We start from the raw sequence: 21,126 nt of genomic DNA, 5'->3' as shown, positions 1-21,126 counted from the left end.
CGGAATGCGTCATACAGATCTAGCCTGATTGCGGGGTTCAGATTTTGTCAAACCCCTGGCTCCCATCTCTAACTCTCTCCACAGAAGCAGCTACCTTGGTTGCATAGAAAGCCATCATTAAATCCTTAGCCCTCTTTCACCTCCTTGCCCTCATAGTGATGTGTCTGCAACCTCCATTGCACATCAATTTTGTAATCGAGTAGTTCTGCAGCCACTATGTTTGGATGATTGTTCTTGTCTAGGCGAGCCTGGAGTAAGTGACTTTTGCCCAGATGGGTCACTTCAGGGGTGTGATCTGTCCGGACTCGGATTGCACGCATGCCACATTCAAAGATCAATGTGAACAGCATCACAAAAGAAAGGATACAAGCAAATTGGAATTGAGCAGTAAGGCTTGCAGTCTGAATTTAGCATTAGATAAACAAGGGAGCACAGCCCTCCATCAGTTATTGTTTGTTTATGACCATTCTCCTTAATCCATATATGGCTAAAATGACAGTGGGTTGAACTATGGACCTATAATTAGGTGTCATTGATTAACTGGTTAAGAAAACATAACCAATAACAATTACGTCATTTTCTTTTTCATACATGCATACACAGTCTGTTTCTCTGCCACGGTTCTCAGCACATTCACAGGGTTGAGACATAGGGAAAGGTCGGCGAGTGTGTGAGGTCCCACAAACCTGCCGAGTTGGCAGCTCAACGTGATTGGCTACAATCAATATGATCTTGCATCCAATTGGTGACAGTACATCAAATTCACATACGCTTTCTCACGTGCATTACACTGTTTGCAGTGTTGAAGGCTTCGCTCTGCTGCGTCTACAATCAGAGTTTTGTTGTTTGCATTTTATTTGTGACTTTGATTTTGCCACATGGGATTTATTCTTCAGACTATGTGCTTTGAAATTGTGACCCCCTGAGCTATAACATCCTTCTAAAACGGTTTTACAGATGTTATTGTGTTGAACTAAATATACTTGGTTGTTGAGCTCATTCTGTCATCTTTTTAATGAAATATGAATATGAAACAGTGACATTATGTTTGCTCACTTTATCTACTTGCAGAAAGAGATGTGGCTTTGAAGCGGCTCGGCCCTGGGGTTTTATAGGAACTATCGACAATTTTCAGGATAGAAGCTCAGACTCTCAGCAGAAGCTCAAAGTTATTACAGCTTTCCATTGCACACTTAATACCCAAATACTTGGCCAGAACAGTCAGTATTTTATTGTTTTTGGATATTTTACACCGTTTGATCTGGTAAACTGAAGTGCACATGCAGAGGTTGCATATAGGCTACACGGAGTTAAGCAGCCAACAGAGGCCCAAGTCAAGCAAAATGTTCAATGCTGGACAAGATGAAGAGCCAAATGAGGTGCAGGCATCAGTAATGCCGAAATATATAGATTGTATGAATATCAAATCCTGCGTTTGCCTCATTCTATTAAAAATGCAAACACCTTTTGACAACAGATCAAACTAAAAGGGATCACCTTAGGTTTTGGAACTTGTGATAGACATATTGATATTTACCATTTTCTTAATGATCACAAACACTTGAGGCTAATCGTTAGATCCATTTAGTGCTGAATCTTTACAATTTTAGCTGCAGAGGCCTGATCTTATCTGCCGTGATCAATGACATTTCATCACATCTTATCTTCAGAGCTATTTGTTCTGTAATAGCCTTCCCTTCAGCCGACTGTGCTGGCATGGTGACTCGATAAAATCAGACTAACAACTAGATTGTTGAGGGTTATAGGACAGAAAATGTATTCTAGGCGTTAGACAAACTAACTAAACTAAAACACCAGTACCATATTCAGGACTGCGCATAGGAAAGATTGATTATAACAGTATGAACTAGTTTAAAAGGTAGTGCTGCAATACATGCTTACTTTCATTATTAGGCTCCTACTGATCCTATGATTCCAATTATTAATTAATCATTATGATCCAATTGTGTGGTGTATAAAATGTCATACGCTATCACGTGTTCCTAAGGCCCAAAGAAGGATTTCTGAAATGCCTAAATGATGGTACAAAAACAGGAATTATTGAATTAAAGTGAGTAACACTCATCTGTAACATTTGAGAAGGGAATGGCAACAATTTTTATTTGATCCGATAGCTCCATTATCAAGATTGGTAATTTTCCCTCCATCAACCGATTGATTGATCGAACAGTAACAGGCCAGCACCAAAACACAGTCAGGCACACGAAATACAATTGTCAAACTTTGAGTGGATAACTTTTCATCAATTTTCAGGTGCTTATTACTCTATCCTTGACAGTTCCAATTCAACACATCTACATTTGTAACATTATACAGTAAAACATCATTCCATTGAGAAAAATGTGAGCTGCCAGTGACATGTTAAGACTACTGGACGACTAAACGTGTGTTTGGACCTCCTCAAATTCAATAAAAACAAACATACCATCCCATATCTGGATCTACTTTGTTTTGGGTGTTTGTTACTGTAAATACGCAATTTTTAAGATATTAACAATTGTCTTCATGTGCTTTGTTGTTGTTGCTTTGTTTTACTAACTACGTGTTTTAACATATCGGTGGGGACTTCTTTTATTTTGAAAACTTTATCCGGAGGCCCTCGTTGCTGTTTCCTGTCATTTCACGTCACGTATTCCGTTTGTCACGAGGGGGTGGAACTAATGAAGCCCATATTTGGAAGTTGAACGGTCGAAACCTTTGCCTGACAGCTGGGTGAACCAATAGCAAGGCTGAAGTCCAACTACTGTTGCCTGCCAGAAGCAGCAGGCAAAGTGCTGTAGTTTTGTTCGTGCTCGGGCCTAAATATCCAGCCTGCATCACAAGCTTATCCTGTTTGAGAACACATTGAAACTAAACCAATGAAACCCATCTCTATTTAAGTCAATCGCGGTTTGGACGTGTAAGAAAAATCCAGGGCGTGTTTGACGTAGAGGATATGCTTGTTTACGATTTAACAACAAAGTGAAAGCCCCCAGAGTGCGAAAAAAATAGTACAACCATACAGAATAATCGTTAATTGGCAATAGTTTCAGCACAACGTCTTCTTGGAAATGGTAGGAATATGTACACAAAATAACCCATCAAAAAAGCAATTTATACTTACACTTTCAGTCGCCTTCTCGTTGACCGTTGGTAGAGGAGTTTTTGATGACATTTTTACTTATCCTTCTTCAATGTCTAGAATCCAAAGACACCTTTTTCAGTCCAAGAAAGGCCGGAGAATCAAGTTATTGCTTTGCCGTGCTTTGCAGCTCTCTCTGGGGAAACAGCCCCAGCATGGACCGTGACAATGTTCAAAGCAGACCGGACGTGTTAACTCCGAGCAGCCGCACTGTTACGGAATGGCGAATTGTCACTGGAGTGCATAATAATGTTATATTTGATATTTACACGCCGTACATGGCCTGTGTTCAAACCAAATCACAGTCAGTCTGTTTGGACTGAAGTCAGTGAAGTAACCAAACGATAAGGCGCTATCGGTTGCCACTTCCCAGGCTTTCAACCAAAAAACTATTCGTTCTTACAACAAGCCATGTCGGCTAGATTCACCGTTGGGTTTTGCTGGATCGATTCCCAAGGGTTGAGCTGCTTAAATACTCGCCGTCGGCTCGGTTTCTTCCATCTCCGGGGCCCAACGTGAAGCAGCTCGCTCTGTGTTAGGTGGGACCAAAATGGCTCCTCAACAGGGCTGGATTAAGATGCCTTCACGGAGTCGTTGCATGCTCAGATTTCCGAATTGTATGATGCATTTAGAAGCACCTCGTAAACCTCCCCATCCCAGTGTGGTGAGCCCACTAATCATGTGATACATTATAGAACAATCGCCCTTGTTCTGAAATGTTAAAAATGGACGCCAATTAGCAGCACATTTATGTTTTATAAAAGGAATGCAAGCAGCATGGGCATCGCTTGCCATCATTGACATTCAGGGCTTAGTCTGCTTACACTGGGCAGAGTTGAATGGGTGCTCCCTGCTGATAATTTTGGGAGCAGCCCAAATTTAGGCCACTGCCACCCCATCATGTTTGTGTTTTTAATTAATATATGTAAAATACAGATTTGGAGATTAACGGTGCTTCTTGTCTCCAGGAAAACACACAGCACATCATAAAATAGGTTATAAATCACTTTATTTGAATGCAGTGATCGACAGATGTCAACCATGATACATTATAATAATTTAGGGCCATAGTTAGGGAGTTAGGGCCTAACAATGATAACAATGTGTATATGTTGCAGACCTGGTAAACCCAAACAAGTAGTTAGGGTGAACTAGTAACACCTGGTGGAAGCACCTGTCCATGAGATCTTCAATGCCCGAGTGGTCCATGTGTCCATAGTCCAAAGCCTCCATTATTGAAACAGCCACAATGTAGCCAGGACCTGTCACAGTGGCAATAGAACCACCACCAGTGAAGGAGGCCATCAGACAGAAGAAGGCTTTTTGGACTCTCTTTTTGGAGACTCCTGAAGCAGCCGACTGATATCACAGGACAGATGGACAGCAGCCGAAGTGGTTGTGAAAGCAAAACCCGATGATGGGTGCAGTTTGGTCAGAAGAAGAAGGGCTATGGGTTGGACTTGGCAAACTATCAGGTTTCAAAATGGGAGGATAACTGCCGCCCAGAACGAGAATATAGTCGACTGGTGGTGGAGGGAATATTTTGGGCCACCCTGAATCTGACCAATTCGTTCTTTGTGGAGGAGGGAGAATAAGAGGGTAAGACTTTCCCATCTCTGTGGCAGAGGTAATTGAGCAAAAAGCTCCTCATTAGCAAGAAGCTAGGTGTGTATGAAATGCCCTGGGGATGTCAGAGAGAGGGATATCTGGGTAGCTTTGCTTATAACTCTGTCTCTGCAACCCAAACTCAGTAAGTGGTAGAAAATGGATGGGTTTTAGTCCAAAAATACAACAGTGGCAAAATTCCTCTAAATGGTCGCCCTGAACTATTTAAGAGTGTTACTTACATGTGGCTACAATAGTTATGTATCCTGTCGATTTGGGTTGCAGGCTACCTTATAAGAATTGCGTATGAAAATGAAGTAACCCCGTTCTTACTGAAAGTCCAATAAAGCCCTGGTCAAGACAAGTGACAAGTCTGAGTTTTTCAAGTCAGACAATTGTGACTCAAGTCATGTCCGAGTCCTGTTCAAATATGACTCCAACAGCTTTTCAAGTTCTGTGATGAAGTCGTTTCAGCACAGTATTGAAGGCACCCACTGGGCACTCGCCTGATCGGGCCAGTAAGTACAGAAATCTCTTTTTGCGCTTAAACTTGAGGTAGTAGTCCTTAAATATGTAGTATATGAAAATTGAAATTCAAACTTCTACTTTTCTGTAGCTCTTTATTTTCTGTCTTCATATAACATGACAATTAATTGAGCATAGAAAAGAAAGTTGTGTGAATAAGTGTGCAGTAAACATTCATAAATCCCAACATTCAAAAAGCAAAGAATTCATTATGTTGTGGATAGCAAAACATTCATTCTTTATTGACTGGAAAAATACAGACAAAAATGTGCAGTCAAACAATCCCAAAACCCACTGATTAAAATCCCCAAAGCAACTTCATCTCTTTTACTGAATACATCTCAAAATTACAGAGTTAATGTGCAGCGAGTAAAGCGCTAAGTTAAGTCATGCCACAAAGCAAAGGGAAGATGGGCACAGGGTGAGGAGGTGTGAAGGAGGGAAAGGCAGCCATTCAGCTCACACAGGGAATCAAGAGAGGCAAAGCCAGAACACAAGAAGCATCATTATCATCATCAAAGTGTTAGATAGCATCAATGTCAATGTCGTCTTCTTTGTCAGGTGTGTCTTGTTTCACAGTCTCCACCTTCAGCTCGCGGGCAGAAGACGAGTACACCACCTGCAAAATTAAACAGACAAAGAATTAAAAGTTGTCCTTAAAGCAGAAGGATATCACATAAGTTGGAGTTATGAATTTATTAACAAACGTCTTGCTGTGCCTTTAGTTTTCAAACTTATATCTTCAGTACCAACAGGACCTAACTTCTGTGACGGCACAAAAGGTGAGACTCCCTAACGTTGCAGCCATTACCTCCACATTCTCGTCATCTTCCTCCTCTTCGTCGTCACTGCCTTCGCTCTCCTCCTCTGCCTCTTTCAGCCATTTGACAAATGGAGCAGCCTTGGCGTGGATGTCTTTGGCGAGTTCCTTAGAGACGTACTTCTTAGAAACCTGGTGGAGGAATGCAACAGGCTCATCCTTAGCAACACAGTAATACAGGGCGGACTCAAGTTAGCCACTCAATCCCCAAACTGATCATGTCATTCACTACATGTCCTCAAGTAGCTATACCTGTAGAATATAACATTTAACTATTTGGGAACCGGAGAGACTGAAAGCAGGTTGTCACATCACAAACTCAGTGTTTTCTATGACACACACCTTCTCTGCCCAGGCGAAGATGACATCCTCCTCCAGCAGGTCGGCGTCGTACAGGTCTTTGAGGATGATGGGAACGCGGGCCAGCAGCTGGACCTGATGCAGCTTCACCACACACTCAAATCCTCCCAAAAGATACTTCTGGGCTTTCTTGTTGTTATGACAGAACTGGACAGGATAAAACCAGAAAAGAGGAGGACTGAGATTAGAAACACCAACCGAAATCAGGTGTAAATCTCAAAGTTGACTTCACATGTTCAGCTTGAGAGAATATCACCTTCCTGCCAACTTCAAGCTTCTACGTTCTTATTTTATTGTGATTTGTGCTAAAGAGTAGACTACAAACTAGAAAAAGCACCATCATACATAACAAATAGGGATCCTTCATAATTGAGGACATAAAGTGCCTGTCAGACAGCAGGAGAAGATCAAATGCCAACTTACTCGCAGGAAATGACGTTTGTACTTCTTGATCTGGTCACGAATGTTCTCGTTGAAAAGCAGCTCGCTGAGGATCAGGGGGCCCATAGCCGTCACATCCAGACGTTCTGCCTCTGCCAAGATCTCCTTATCGGCCGCATCGATGGTTCCGCTCTCCTTCTTTCGCTGGAGACAGAACGTTAGGTGTCAAGTGGATGCAAATAAAAATATCCGTGTGAGATCATTGATATGACATTACACTCATGTCGCTCTTGTATTTTGTGCATCTGTCTTAAAATGGTTGGATTTGAATGGATAGTTTTCCTGACATTAAATGGATATTCACGATAAACAACCGCGAAAAAACAAAAAACATCCTACCAAGATTTCAAAATCAAAACTACTATTTGGTAGCTCAACTGTCAGTCACAGCCAAAGCCTCAAGAAAGGAAACGAGGGGAAAAAATGAACAGTGAACCGTAAAGGAATCCTCACTTTGACAAAGTTGTAGAACAGGTCGACCCTCTCCTCCAGAGATTTCCCCAGGTCCTCGCTGAGCGTCAGGTTCTTGGCGTGATCACTGATCTCCTCCATTCGTCGCCTCTGCGCCTCCTCTGTGGTCTCCTCTGCCCAGTCCTCGTCATCATCATCTCCATCCTAATGTAGAGAGAGCAAGGAAAGGTCAGCCACAAGGAAAAGTTGAATTTATTGACGCTTTCTGCAGAGGACTGATTGTGGTAAAGCACGTTTGTTAGGAAACACAAAATGATAATTCATTTTGTGTTTAACAGGATGGAGAAGAGGCAGAACACTTGACATTTCAGACTAACATGATTTGCTAAATGAGCTGCCAGGATCCGTGTTTTGCTCAGGGCAAGCAGGAACAAACTCATCTCTCTAACCAGGCGTTATTATAAGTACATTTCTTTGGAATTGTGAAGATGACAAGGAAATAGCTACCAGCCTGCTGTGGTCAAGCAACAAGTTAAATCATCACAATCATAAAACTTTCACACATTTAAGATTATGATCATTTAAAATTAATTAGTTTAAAATTTCCATGATATTTCCAGGTCTGAAAAATTTCGGATTCCATGACAATGAGGAAAGCAGCAAGGTCAAATGCCCGTGTTCCCTCATTGTGAGGTTTAGAAAGTGTTTTCATTTGATCATGCCTGGGAAAAATACAATTCAAAACGGAAATGGGGCAGGTCCTCTCAAAGTACCACAAAATAATGATAATTGATAATGATTTGATAATGGTAAAATAAACCTACTGAATATAGTGGCTGCAATGTTTGAGCAACAGCAAAGAATAGCATCACCATTCCAAAGCTACCTATAGTTTTTTTGTTGCTTCCATTCATTTAATTTGCGTCAAACCAAAAAAGGAATCCCAAGTCTCTTGATTCAGCACTGGTGCCTTTTCAGTCGCACAAAGCCCAGTAAGACTCAAACGCACCACAGCCTCAGGAGCATTGAAGTCGTCGCTTCCAGCCTCTCCGCTGCCAGAGCCATTCTCTTTGTCCTTCTTGCGGCTCTTCTTCTCTTTGTCCTTCTTTACAGGTGCGGATCCACTATCACTGGTCTCTGTTATAAAAAGGATAACAATTTGTAATCTCTAAATTACCGGAAGATAAAAAGTTCATAACATTTTTGGACATCAACCATGCTGTAGCCAGAAGCAGACAAAAAGGCCAAACTCTCACCTGGCGGGTTTTTGAGGATGAATGTGCAGAGTTTGTGTCTCATGTCTAGCATGCCACGATTGCCACAGGCCTTACAGGAAGTTCCAATGGTTTGTTTCTTGGGATTGACATGCTGTGGGAAGGTCAAAGAAAGTTATTATTGAACACAATAAACCAGTGAGGAAGTCACTTCCCATCACATTATCTGCTCCAATTTGTCACCCAGGTTCTCCAAATTTACTTCCCTGTTTGTCGGGTAAAATGTGCTGCGTGTGTTGTGCATTTCCTACTATGTCATCATCTTGTGGAATTGTAATAAAAAAATACAAGACTGGGTGTTTGTCTCATGCGAGTCACACAATACACTGGCGTTGCATCACATAGAACAATTTACCAGGTCAGTTTCAGGGTTGTCACACTCGGTACACAGCACAAATTTTTTGACGAATCCGTCAAGCATGTCCTGCAACTTGTTCGCCTCATGGGATCCGTTGACGATGTAGCGGTCGTTTTTGGTATCAAACTGGGTCTGAGCGCCGAGTTCACAACCAAAAAACTTGGTCGGGTCTGCAGAGAGAATCAGATCAAGGATTTTAAGTTAGAGGGCACCAAAACATTTCTGGAAAATGGCTCATTTTGAAATTGCTTCCTTCATGGTTTATGCAAGACTGCAATCTGTTCTAACTAGGCGTGGCTCTAATCAGTTTATTGTAGATTCCAAATTTGTCTCCCTTTAACACTCATTGGGAGCTCTGTCAGCTTGGGTACACTTCTAGTTTTATGCTTTTTTTTGTCCTTTCAGAATACTCTCAATCTGCACTATTGACAAATTAGAGGCAAAATGGTTCCTTGTGACTTAAAAACAAAAAGTATGTTGAACATTGTAACTTTGAAGCGCATCTGAAAGGTCTTCCAGCAAAAGGGCACAATAAACCCCTTAAGACAAAGGTAGTCCACCCTTTGTTCTCAAAGAAAGGGAGATGTGGTGTTGTGGAATAATGCCTTTATTTGGAGTAACCGGATGTGGGGAGTTAGCGTGGTGGCCGGTGAGACACACGATCCTACTGTGGTTGTAATTAGTTTGTAAATAAAGTTAGACTCCGATTAAGTCGAGTGAAAACTAGTATTACTCACATGTTGGAGGCCTGTTCAGTGCCTTAGCAACATCAACCATGTTGACAATGACCGTCTTGATTCCATTCCCTTTACCTTCGACCTGGAAATGACAAAGAATTTCACACACTGCACACAAGAAACCAAAGGTCAAAGTGAGAGGAAACGTAAGCCCCCATAAGCAGGTGAACAGTACTAAAAGAATGCAGTCAGTGAGATTCCACTCAGCATTTATGATAAGTAAGTAAGTAAGTAATATTGAGCTGATATCTTTTCAAGCTTCTCTAATGAATGTTCCAACAAAGTGGATTCCATGTGACCAGAGATGCTCATGTAGGTAGGAACATCGCCACTAGGGGGCAATAGTAGGTCAATCAGAAAGATGTGCTGGTAGTGTCACTGGTTCTGCTGCAGTAAAGGACTTTTATTAAACGGATGGTATAATAGATTCTTGACCATGCATATTAAGCTGGTATCTCTAAAGCTTGGTAAGTGAAGATCTACAACTAGTTAGGTAGACATTCTCAAACTGATTACTGTATAAAAGTCGACTAATAATGCTGAGTAATGTTGAATTAACCAATTCGTATTTCACAAGCTTCTATGTAAAAGTCAACTATACAGTAGAGTCCACTGCTTAACTTAACCTTGAAACATAACAAGCCACACTAGCACTATCCAATAGTTTAAGGAAGCCAAAGGTTTCAATTTATACTCCTTTGTCTCTGCACCAAAATCAGGGAGGCAGCAGGTGTTTTGCCATCTACAATTCAATTAGCTGAGAAATCAATGATTGCATTCAGACATACATCCAGAAGCAGTGTTGCCATTTTTTTTCAAAGTTGTGCTTTACTAGAGCTATACCTTGGCAATCAGACGGGGCATCTTGTAGCGATAGAACTGGTCTGACACGCTGCGGTTGACGTTGACAGACATTTTGGCTGGATGTTAATACTATCAGTAAGATAAGAGGATCTTGGTTGGGGATTTTTCGGGATCTTCTGTCTGGAAAAAAGGGGATGACATAAACGACTGCAAGCGCGCTCGGTCTCTGACATGAAAAATGTTTTGCCGCTGTGGCCGCAAGGTCCTTGCTTGAAGGCGAGATTTCCACCACACAGGTTCCAACGGCTGCGCAACAGCTCTGAAAGAGGAGAGGGACACGTGATCAGAAACAATGACTAAAATCAATCAATAAATAGGGCTGAAACAATCAATTGAACAACAAGAAGTTAAATCGACAAGCTGAAGTACAAGTGCGTCCCAAAAACCCACACATTGGAGGCATATAACACACAATCTTACTCCAATATTCTGACTTAAATCTAGATAAAAGCATTATAACCATGAAAGGCCAGAAGGGAGCCACCACACTCAAATACTGCTGACCAAACCAAATCCAACAAATATCTGTGATTAGAGGATAAGCAATTATGACAGGAAGTGCATAGTCAGGAAACAAAATTCAGAGACAAACCTGGGTCCTTTCCCCCTGCAGTAACCTTTTACTGTGTGAGCCATTTAGGGCAGTGAACTGTCTCATTTTGTCTGTTTCCAGAGCATGACACTCATTTCTAGAATGTTCTTGAAACAAGTGGCTTTGTATAGGAAATGGGTTGAAATCATCTCGCCACAAAGGAAAAGTCTTCCAGAACCCATCCAATTTCCAATTCATGTAAATTGTAAAAACCCAACTTTTCTACTTCATTTGGGTCTGTTCATTAACAATTTTAGGAACAAAAACCTAACTGTGGTGTGTTAGATTTCTATATCCAACAGAATTGCCAAAGTTTTCAAATATAAACATTTCTCCTCGGTTAGGAAAGTTGGCTGAAGGCTTCAATCTTTAGGAAATGTATTTGTACATGTCACAAAAGACAAACAAACTGACCCTGGAGGGTAAAATGTGGCCCCTGGCTTTGGCCACGTAAGGCTGTTTCTTGTTCACAGGTCACAAACACGAGGCCTCACTGCGGTGGGCCATTCAGCCTGTAGTGGATATTTCCTCTCATGCCAAAAGGATTAAACCTCTTTGGCATTAAATGACCCACGCTTGGTTCATCAGGGGCACTGAGGTGGTCGTTTGAACCTCTGCTCTTCTGAATCACCCCGTCTAATTTAAAGGGGAGGCTAACTGAGGGATTTTGTTGCCATATGTTGTGACTTTTGAGTCCATTTTAGCAATTTCTTTTTGAAAGCCATCAAGTGATAAAGCTAGATATTGTGTGGCAGCCCTATTCCTTTGACCAAGAGTTTCTAGCACTCTTTAGTGACAAAACAACCTCACAGCAGCAAGGAAATGGGATTTGGCTGCATTTTTAGGCCTGTACCCATGACCGATCATTACTTTAAATTCATGTTAACTTCATAATTTAATTTCTGTTGGCAAAACCCTTTTGGTTTGTCATGTTTATTCCAAAATTAGCTTCATTTTGAGTCCTCTTTCAAAATTACTCAACCAGGGACAGTATGAAAATCTTGTTACCTTTTTTTAAACTGAAATTTATCATACTGCAGTTATACACATTTATAAGAAGCAAATGTTACAATTTAACAAAAACACTGCATTTGCTTAGGGTGCATTAAAATATTGACCTTAAATATCGATCTAAGCATCGACCAGGCCCCGCGCTTACACAATTATACATTCCTCACTCAGATTATGTCAAACACATCATTACACAGGCCTGTGGTCTTCCATAGTAATATAAACGTGTATTTAATTTATAGCAAATCATCATCGAATAACTGCGTGGTCAGGTTTACAAGCTGGTTTCTGGCGTCCTTTATCTACTTTTAACAGGCTTTTACTACTTTCCAATAACAACAATTGACTGTTACCACCGCTGGCCAGCTACTATTCACTCCCCCCGTCGTGTTTGAGGGATTAAAACGTCGCTGGAGATTAAATGACTCACATCTTGTTTGCAAGTGTCACGAAAGAGTTTCGAGGGTCGTGTCTATTTCAGGAGAGGCTAACTTATCTTAGCTGGCCGCTTGGTGCAGAGTGCGTCACTGCACACGAGTGACGAGACTGGAAGACGCCATTTTGATACAGTGGCACAGAAAACATGACGCAATAACGCTGACAGTCGCTTTACTTGATTAGACTAAATATACCCATCTGTTTAATATCCCGTATGGCCAACAAAATACACGATAAAATAAGATTTTTATCTTACCGTTTTCGCAAAATAAAGACATAAACACAACGCTGATCGTCCAAGAGCCGCAGTGAACGGTTGTCGGTACTGGTGCTGGTGTTGTATCGATTGCAGAATGATTGGTGTTGATTTTTGGCCTTCAAAAGACGCACAGTAGCACACTCTCGGCGTCCAAACAATCCAGCTGTCAGGTTCGGAGAGAAAGAAGCGATGGGGAACGTCCTCGGGGGGTTTGGGGACCTTTGGGGAAAAAACAAGGCTATTGTTATCCACTCACACCGATGGCTAAGGCGAACGGTAGCATCATCAGGTGTTTAAGACCGTTAGCTGGGCGAATAAACTTCATTCGGCGGTTGCCTCGAAAGTCATTTACAAGAAACATGAAATCTAAATTAGAAAACCCTTACAACCTTTACGTTTTGAAAAACTATCTTACGTTATTTAGCTCTAACCAGTTTTAACTGGTTGGGGTTACACGTGTTTCATCCGAATATCAAAAATATGAAAAATGCTTTGGATCGGTCCCTTAATCCAACCGCTAACACTATCAATACAGTTACGAGACGAACGTTTAGCCCAAAATGAAGCTTCAATCGGTTTAGTTGAAGACACACAATTCCGACAGCGCTCCAGAATATAGCCAGAGCCCAAATGCTAATAGACTCCAGTCGACTCGCAGCTAACGTTACTGTCGACGCAGTTAGCTGAGGACAATGTGATTAGATCAAATATCTGTAAAATCGGCTACCTTGAAACATGTTCTCTTTTTAAGCTACGCCACTGGTCTACGATCCACCCCGGGAAGGTACAGCAGATACATGGTAAATTTTAATCTCGGACCTTACCTCTCGAAGGTTCTGCGGAATACAGCTACTCGCGACGATTTTACTAACCAACGGCAAGTCAGCGCACACCAACGCGCCCCACTTCCGACACCAGCATTTACTTAACATTAAAAGTCCTCTGGAATACCGCCAACCTAAAGCCACGCTTATGGAATAAAATGAGAGAGGCGTCCATTTGATAAGAACATTTAACGAGGAACAATAGAACGATATCAGTGGATATTTGTGAATCTATCAGTATTATTGTATGTGGTTTTGTAGCCCCAATTTCCTGTAAGTGTTATACAAAACATGTTCGCTAACTCAAAACATTTTCTACCACCCAGCTGTTTTATTATGACTTTATCACTGTAACTGCTTTCATACATTTTTAAATCCGTCTGCTAAATGATACTTGTGTTTTATATGGCCGGTCTATTTTTGCCAGTTGGATACAGCAAACTTCAGTATTTTATTTTGAAAGGTCAAATGAAGTCGTTTGCGTTATGTTTCAAGCAAAACGTGACCGATCCCTTCCTCGTTGCTGTCTCTGATTGGCTGAGGACTTTGACGCTGTGCGCGTACAGACGCTTCCTGAACTTGAGCAGAAACAGCAAAATAGAAGATGGTGAGTATGAAAATGGCGAGAAGGCCGCAATTTAACACACACGCAATCGCATTTCGAGAACATTTCCTGGTTTGACATTGCGTTAGGGCTGCTGGCGATGTAAACGAAGTGACAGCAACGTTTCAGCGCGTTCCCACGCTTTGATTTTGAGGGTTTTAGTGAAGCTTCATTCCGTGATGGCTCAACGATCACATGACAACTGAGCAGTTTGTCTCAAAACCACAGGCAACAAGCTGCAGACACCATTAAAGTCACTGTTTCCATTGCACGGTGCTCTTTCAGTTTGTATTGTTTCTTCACACTTCATCAACCTCTCACTTTGTTTGATCGACATTTTGACTTCAGCAGCTACAGCCAACCCGTTAGCCAGCTAAGCTAACAGGCTAACATTGACTTCATGTAAACCAGCAGACAAGTTTCCCCACACACTCATTCATTCATTCTCCATATATTTTACACACATCTACTATGGAGAAAATGGTGTTGCATTGTATAAATCAGCATCTTATGTTATGCTGTGTGTTATTTAGAGGCCCGAACAACAACATGAGATGCTTTTACCCTGTTTCCTGTTTAAATGAACTGGTTTTAGGAGCTTCTGAGACATGAGTGTGGGGAACAGTCCTGTAGCAGATGTTTACCAGCACTGAAAACAAGAAAATGACCCTTGATTCGTTCCCTGTTGTCCCCTGTAAAGTAATTGATTTTCTAGTCATTTCAATAGATAGATAGACTACTAAAGTTGATTTTGCTGTGCTCTATTTTAGTTTGGGACCAGATGAACAGGAGAAAGCAAGATTCTTAATATTTATAGGGGGCAATAAATGTCAAATTCCGTCAAAAAGAACTTAAGATAGAAACTTTATATCTAAGCTTAACTATGTCAAGTTTCCTCACCTTAATACAGATCAATACTTTGATTTCCATCACCACATGATTTAGCATTGCTATATATTTGCTAAATCTTAATTACTAACCATTAACAACCAATTCAGCCCAACATTGTCATTTCACCTTTTATTTGTTTTGGAATGATTAATATCTGCTTAATCCATCCACTTTTTAATTTCTAATTTCAGTTTTCCCTTCTTGTCCCAACTCTTTGTCATCTTTTCTCTCTTTTGTTATTTTGTATGTTTTCCCACCCAAATCTTTGAATCACGCCTTGTGTTATTCTCCCTACACACACATCCCGTCTTCCTACCCGTCTCACCTGCTCCCCTCGCTCTCCTCTTGCCACCCTCCCCACCTGTCTCCAATCAACCAGGCTGGTCACCGGGTAAGTGCCCTGGCTGTGTGTGGGTGCCCTGTTTTCTGCCTGCTCTCCTGTCTGCCACACTAACACAGGAGTGGGATCGGGGCTGGTATCGCGCAACTGCATCTGTTTGCTTGTTTCTGGTTATCTCAGCATTTTGCAGCGCATTGATCTGGTGCTGGGCTTTGATGCTGAACTAACTTAACTCATAGGGATCCACAAAGGGGACTAGCCAAAGAAACTGAAATCCTGTATCGTACGTCAATTTCAGTCATTTTCCAGTCCCATAAATAGTTGTAATGACTAGATATGTTCTCATAGACACATATACTGTTTTCATCAGGCATAGTAGGATCTATGGTTTCACATGGTAATTACACAATTTTGATATTTTCTTTGTTACCTGCCAGAGTAACAGAAATATATCAAAGTTGATATTGTTGCTGTTTGGTGGTAACTTTTGACTGACATATGGCAGATACATTCATAATCATCATTATGGGTTTACCATTCTACAATAAACATTCAGGCCTCTAAGTGTTTTGTTTTCACTTGACACCATGTGTTTTTGTGAAAGCACAATTAACTCTTTTGTGTCTAATATTGTGTATCTGAATTCATTTATGTGTTTTTCATCTTAAGCTGTTATTACATTGATAAGTGACATGATCATGATTGACCCAGTTTGATATCAGATACGCAATAAATGGCTACGGTAAAGTTTTCGGAGCTCAACTGTTGCTTATTCGGGAGTTAGAATGTCAGTATGAGCTTTATGAATTAGGCATGTTGTATCAACTGCAAAGCACTGATCTGGACTAGAGTTGTGGATTTGAAAGCATCTCATCAATTATTTTCCTTATTGAATCTGAATCAGTTTCTGATAAATGACAATGCGACAGGGCAGAAATGTGCTACTGTGATTGACTTTAAAGATTCAGTTAGCAGTTATTGCGGTAATTGAGTCTTGCTCTTGTTTCCAAAATGGAACTGGGGATGACAACCCAACTCTCATCTGGACTAGTTTTTGTGTGCAACAACATGGAAATATATGGAATCATCTCAAACAATATACCAGACCTATTATAAATAACTGAGGTGTATGATGGTTTTGGTGGAGTTTGACTGTAAGAATGACCTGAGGCATCCCGCAGGGCTCCATCCATGGTCCACCTCCATTTTCACAGGCTGCAATACAGACTGAACCTTTGGGCACCCATTGGTCGAATACTAACCAGTCTGTGTGTCTGTGCAATGCTGTCAGTTGGTCCTGGTGTTAGGTGACCTGCACATCCCCCACCGGTGCAACACCCTGCCAGCCAAGTTCAAGAAGCTGTTGGTCCCGGGGAAGATCCAGCACATTCTGTGCACGGGCAACCTGTGCACCAAGGAGAGCTATGACTACCTGAAGACACTCGCTGGAGACGTCCACATAGTCCGTGGAGACTTTGATGAGGTCTGTATGTGCTTGTTGTTCATTTTTTTGCTGTGGATTGTCAGGGCAGTGTCCTACGGCCCAGCAGTCAGAGAGTAACTGGTGAGGTGGAGGACAGTGGTGGGTGCTCCCTACCTATATGAATAACTTCTTCAACAACTTCCCACAAAAATCCACTTCATATGAACATAAAACCTTTTATTCTTTGTCCGTTCCTATCACACATGTTTGACTAAACACATTCAAATTGTGCAAAAAGAAGGTCAATATTAACTTTGCTATTGTCATGAACTGATGGCCGATTTGGTGTGGCCACAGCAACTTTCAGCTGCTTGTGAATAGTTGATAGTAATAGAATAGTGAAGGCTACAAGGGACACCAGCAGAATTAGCACAAATTATAGGAATTATTACTTAATTGCAAGGCAGGTGGACATGGATCTTATGTTAGATTCTTGGATGAATTGCAGAGTAATGAAAATCCCTGTTTTACACATGTAATTCAGTATTTTTGGTCTTAATTTTATACTTGAAAAACAACTTGGAAACCCTGAGGTGCTGTTTTTTGTTGTCCTCACCTTTTGCCCGCCAACGCCTTTTTCAGAACCTGAACTATCCGGAACAGAAGGTGGTGACAGTGGGCCAGTTTAAGATCGGTCTGATCCATGGCCACCAGGTGATTCCTTGGGGTGACATGGCCAGTCTGGCTCTGCTCCAGAGGCAGCTGGATGTTGACATCCTCATCTCTGGACACACGCACAAGTTTGAGGCCTTCGAGAACGAGAACAAGTTCTACATCAACCCTGGTTCAGCCACTGGGGCTTACAACGCACTGGAAAGGTAGAGAATGAAGGCATAATGGGTTTAAATAAGTTTATTCATTACAACTATTACATAAAAGGCACTTCATGGAGGGTTTTCATTAATGATTGAAAAGGTAATCTTTTTAGGTAGTTTTCTTAGCTTATTCCTACAACTTATGTTTAGTTTTCAATTCTCCTGCATTTATTTTAAACATTAAAATTGGTGTTAGGGGATGAAAAATGTGTGTTCTAGGCCTGAAAGTGTTTCTTCAAATGATTAAAGGGTCTCAAAAGTATTGCAATGCCATGGAAATTTGACAAAATGATCACTTTCTTGCCAAGTCAAGTTAGACAGTGACAAGAGAAAACAATGGCGATATTTTATTTTCCCGGAAATCCACTCTTGTGTCATATTAGGAAACCAGCCACTGACAGTTGCTATGAGACGCTTCTGGCTGGTAGTGACTCACTCAACTCTGTCACCATGCATACAAACTTATTATCTATGTCTATATTTAATATTAACAATGGCTAGAAAAATTGTTTTAAACAAGCCATGCTGGGTGTGATCTGATCTGACAAGCGTGTCATTCGTCATGTTGCACTACACACTTACAGTGTACTTAAAGTAACACATTTAGTTTACAATGACATCTTAATTGCAAATGTTGCTTTACTTATTCAATGCAAAAAAGTTATGGAAAATTCACGCAAACGCTTTGGATTTTAACAAATAAATCTAGAAATGTCTCATGCAGAGCATCACTACCCCACACACACACACACACACACACAAACACACATTACCTGCTCCTGGCACAGAAATATTAACTTGATTGTGTTTTCCCAGGTTCCTGTACACGAGAGGACCTAAGTTGATATTGTCAATATATATATTATTAAAATTTTAAATGGGTCTTATGAACTCTAAAGCCACTAGCACCTTTCTGTTTCAATCATTCCAACTGTTTGGATACAAATGCTTCTTTAATATTACTACAAAAAGCGAAGGAAATGCAGAAGTCTCATGGAAGTAAACTCATCTGCCCTCTGTCTTACAGCAACATCATCCCCTCTTTCGTATTAATGGACATCCAGGCCTCCACTGTGGTGACGTATGTTTACCAGCTGATCGGCGATGATGTGAAGGTGGAGAGAATCGAATATAAGAAATCATAAAATACAGCCTGTGAGAAGGGGTGGGGGGGATATTATTGGGGGTGGGGGGGAGAAGGAGGGGGGGGGGGGGGGGGGGTGTTACCATGGCTCGCTAAATTGTTTCATTCCTTTCCACCAGGGGCCCACAGTGCTCCCATTGCCCCAATCGTGACCACAACATCAATGCTGTAACAAACTGTGCAGTAAATTAACTCTAAAAGAAGTATGTATTATATTGTTTATATGTCGGGCTGTCATTTGGTAACTGTTGAGAACGCAATTATGTCACACGTAATTTGTAATCAAAAGAAATATTCTGTGCCATTTCTTTCTTCTTTTTTTTGTGTAATTTCATCACTTCACAATGTCGTGCTCATGTAACCGACAGACCTTTTTAATTACATGTAGTCGACTCTCTCAGTTATTTCATTCCCTCAATAAAGGTCTAATTTCACTCCAACACTTGTGATTTTACTTTGGAAATATTCCCATTTCCAATGTTTTTGAAAATAATGAAATATGCCAAACGTTTTATAAAAGACATGAAATTATCTATTGATGACGATTAGGGGGGTAGTGCTTCCGCTTGGGAACCGGAGGGTCGCCGGTTCGAGCCCCTGCCGAGGTGCCCCTGAGCAAGGCACCGAACCCTCAATTGCTCCCCTCTCTGCGAAGGGTGGTAATGTAATGTAAGTCGCTTTGGATAAAAGCGTCTGCCAAATGATCGTAATGTAATGTAATGTAATCTATTGTTGACGATTACTGATCATCATAAAGTCATAGACAGTGTGTGTGTGTATATTGTGTGTTGGTCTTTGTTAGTTTGAGGTTGCAGTCCACAAGAAACGAGTTTGCAATTCCACAGTAGTTTACACACAGCAGCATTTTATTGACAAGTAGGACTGTACCCTGCAGATCAATTTGATCTTATCAAGTGTTGATGTATTAATTATTCAATCTAAAATAACACCAGTTTAGTGAGGTAGAGGTAAATAACTGATATATTGCTCAAATGAATACAATTCGATATAAATTGTACACAAATCATGAGTGATAAAAGGCAACAAGCCAAAGAACTTCACTGAAACATTTCAGTCCTGAAATGAAACGCACTCAAGGAGATTTCCATCTGTGCTGTGCTAGCATGTTCATCATGCAACTCGGCCACCTTAAAACAAATTCAATGATATCAGAATAGGGAAACCTTAGGGAGGCATGCTGTATATATTTGAATTAGCATGTATTTTTAAGCTTGCTATCAACAAATAAATGGAATTTAACCTTAGTAAGAGTTTGATAACATGATGCAAAACCGTCTAACATCAAAGGACTGTCTGTACTTGTGTCCTCCAAAGGTGTATACATGAGACACTAGACACAGAACAGCACACCCTGATTACAACACATTTAACCACTGCAGAAATCCGATATCCCTGTTATTAGAACAATATATATTACAAGAGTCCTGGGGGGGAAAGTCATGACAGTGGATGGTGCAATCACAACAGAGCAGAATAGCTCTAAACATCCTATATTTCCTCCCTAAAGTAACTGAAGAATTTGAAAGTCTATCTATCTATCTATCTATCTATCTATCTATCTATCTATCTATCTATCTATCTATCTATCTATCTATCTATCTATCTATCTATCTATCTCCATCCATGTATCTGATATTTACTAGAGTGTGCTAGTTTATCATTTTAGCTTCATTTGAACTGTACTTGTGCTTGTTGTTATCTTGCATTGCATATTTTTGCAGATGGAGTTGAGCTTCTGTATTTGCTAACACTGGTACAAAGCTTCCCTGCTGAGATTTGTGTTTTTTGTTCATGGTCCCTGACAAAACAAATCCAGCAATCCTACACCATATCTCATTAATGACAGTGCTAAGATTTAGATTTTTATTCCATCTGTGACCTCACCATGTCACATTCTATCATCTTCACTCTAGATCTTCAGGCCCCTCAGGGTAACGTTATCACCGGCTTCGATTTGGAAATCCTTGCTTTCATACTGATCCTGAAGGTTAAAAACAAAGACAGAAGCACAAATAAGTAAATATTTTGCTCTATTTTTCTGAATTTCTTCTGCATGTTTCTCTCCACAATGTTCCTGGGGTTTATTGATAATATAATACACAAAGGCTTTGTGTTACTTAAATTAAAGACACCCATCCTAACATCTTGTACAGGTGGATTCAGGACT

At 40.9% G+C, this 21,126-nt stretch overlaps 3 protein-coding genes across 16 annotated transcripts in view; 1 reads left to right on the top strand and 2 right to left on the bottom strand.

The window, feature by feature from the left end:
• The window catches only part of mark3a (MAP/microtubule affinity-regulating kinase 3a), a 38,879-nt gene extending 35,175 nt beyond the window's left edge, over nucleotides 1–3,704 (bottom strand). For 10 of the 13 annotated variants that reach the window (XM_076166031.1, XM_076166038.1, XM_076166040.1 and 7 more), the window contains exon 1: nucleotides 3,125–3,704. In XM_076166031.1, the coding sequence (XP_076022146.1) occupies nucleotides 3,125–3,175 (51 nt within the window). In that variant the 5' untranslated portion in view covers nucleotides 3,176–3,704. The remainder of the gene's footprint in view (nucleotides 1–3,124) is intronic. The other 3 variants (XM_076166032.1, XM_076166033.1, XM_076166034.1) reach the window with 3 other exon arrangements.
• A 1,789-nt stretch (nucleotides 3,705–5,493) lies between these two features.
• On the bottom strand, nucleotides 5,494–13,754 carry eif5 (eukaryotic translation initiation factor 5). 2 transcript variants are annotated; one of them, XM_076166020.1, is made up of 12 exons: nucleotides 13,662–13,754; nucleotides 12,835–13,056; nucleotides 10,517–10,796; nucleotides 9,674–9,755; nucleotides 8,934–9,106; nucleotides 8,561–8,672; nucleotides 8,314–8,441; nucleotides 7,347–7,508; nucleotides 6,876–7,037; nucleotides 6,435–6,599; nucleotides 6,084–6,224; nucleotides 5,494–5,891 (listed from the first exon to the last, which is right to left on the bottom strand). In XM_076166020.1, exons 3-12 carry the CDS (start codon nucleotides 10,586–10,588, stop codon nucleotides 5,796–5,798), a joined length of 1,293 nt encoding a protein of 430 aa, XP_076022135.1. In that variant the 5' UTR covers nucleotides 10,589–10,796; nucleotides 12,835–13,056; nucleotides 13,662–13,754; the 3' UTR covers nucleotides 5,494–5,795. The 2 variants fall into 2 exon arrangements, with proteins under 2 accessions (XP_076022135.1, XP_076022134.1); XM_076166019.1 differs by having other exon boundaries at nucleotides 13,565–13,676.
• Nucleotides 13,755–14,169: 415 nt separating this feature from the next.
• On the top strand, nucleotides 14,170–18,973 carry vps29 (VPS29 retromer complex component). Its single transcript, XM_076166060.1, has 4 exons — nucleotides 14,170–14,268; nucleotides 16,788–16,979; nucleotides 17,562–17,797; nucleotides 18,822–18,973. The coding sequence occupies exons 1-4, from the start codon at nucleotides 14,266–14,268 to the stop codon at nucleotides 18,937–18,939; spliced, it is 549 nt and encodes a 182-aa protein (XP_076022175.1). The 5' UTR covers nucleotides 14,170–14,265; the 3' UTR covers nucleotides 18,940–18,973.
• The last annotated feature ends 2,153 nt before the right edge of the window (nucleotides 18,974–21,126 follow it).

Source organism: Genypterus blacodes, unplaced genomic scaffold (genome assembly GCF_046128005.1).
Source record: "Genypterus blacodes isolate CSIRO-AG114 ecotype Tasmania unplaced genomic scaffold, CSIRO-AGI_Gbla_v1 ptg000154l_1, whole genome shotgun sequence".
NCBI lineage: Eukaryota > Metazoa > Chordata > Actinopteri > Ophidiiformes > Ophidiidae > Genypterus > Genypterus blacodes.
Note: the sequence above shows the minus strand (reverse complement) of the source record. Positions and strands in the feature narration are given on the sequence as shown.

Bases quoted from the DNA above. Each gene is read 5' to 3' on its own strand.
- eif5 (XM_076166020.1), bottom strand. From the start codon at position 10,588: ATGTCTGTCAACGTCAACCGCAGCGTGTCAGACCAGTTCTATCGCTAC. The intron at 9,756-10,516 runs GTATAGCTCTAG...TGTCATTTCCAG, and splicing joins TGCCCCGTCTGATTGCCAAG to GTCGAAGGTAAAGGGAATGG. The intron at 6,600-6,875 runs GTAAGTTGGCAT...TATCCTGTCCAG, and splicing joins ACAAACGTCATTTCCTGCGA to TTCTGTCATAACAACAAGAA.
- vps29 (XM_076166060.1), top strand. The intron at 16,980-17,561 runs GTCTGTATGTGC...CGCCTTTTTCAG, and splicing joins TCCGTGGAGACTTTGATGAG to AACCTGAACTATCCGGAACA. The intron at 17,798-18,821 runs GTAGAGAATGAA...TCTGTCTTACAG, and splicing joins GCTTACAACGCACTGGAAAG to CAACATCATCCCCTCTTTCG.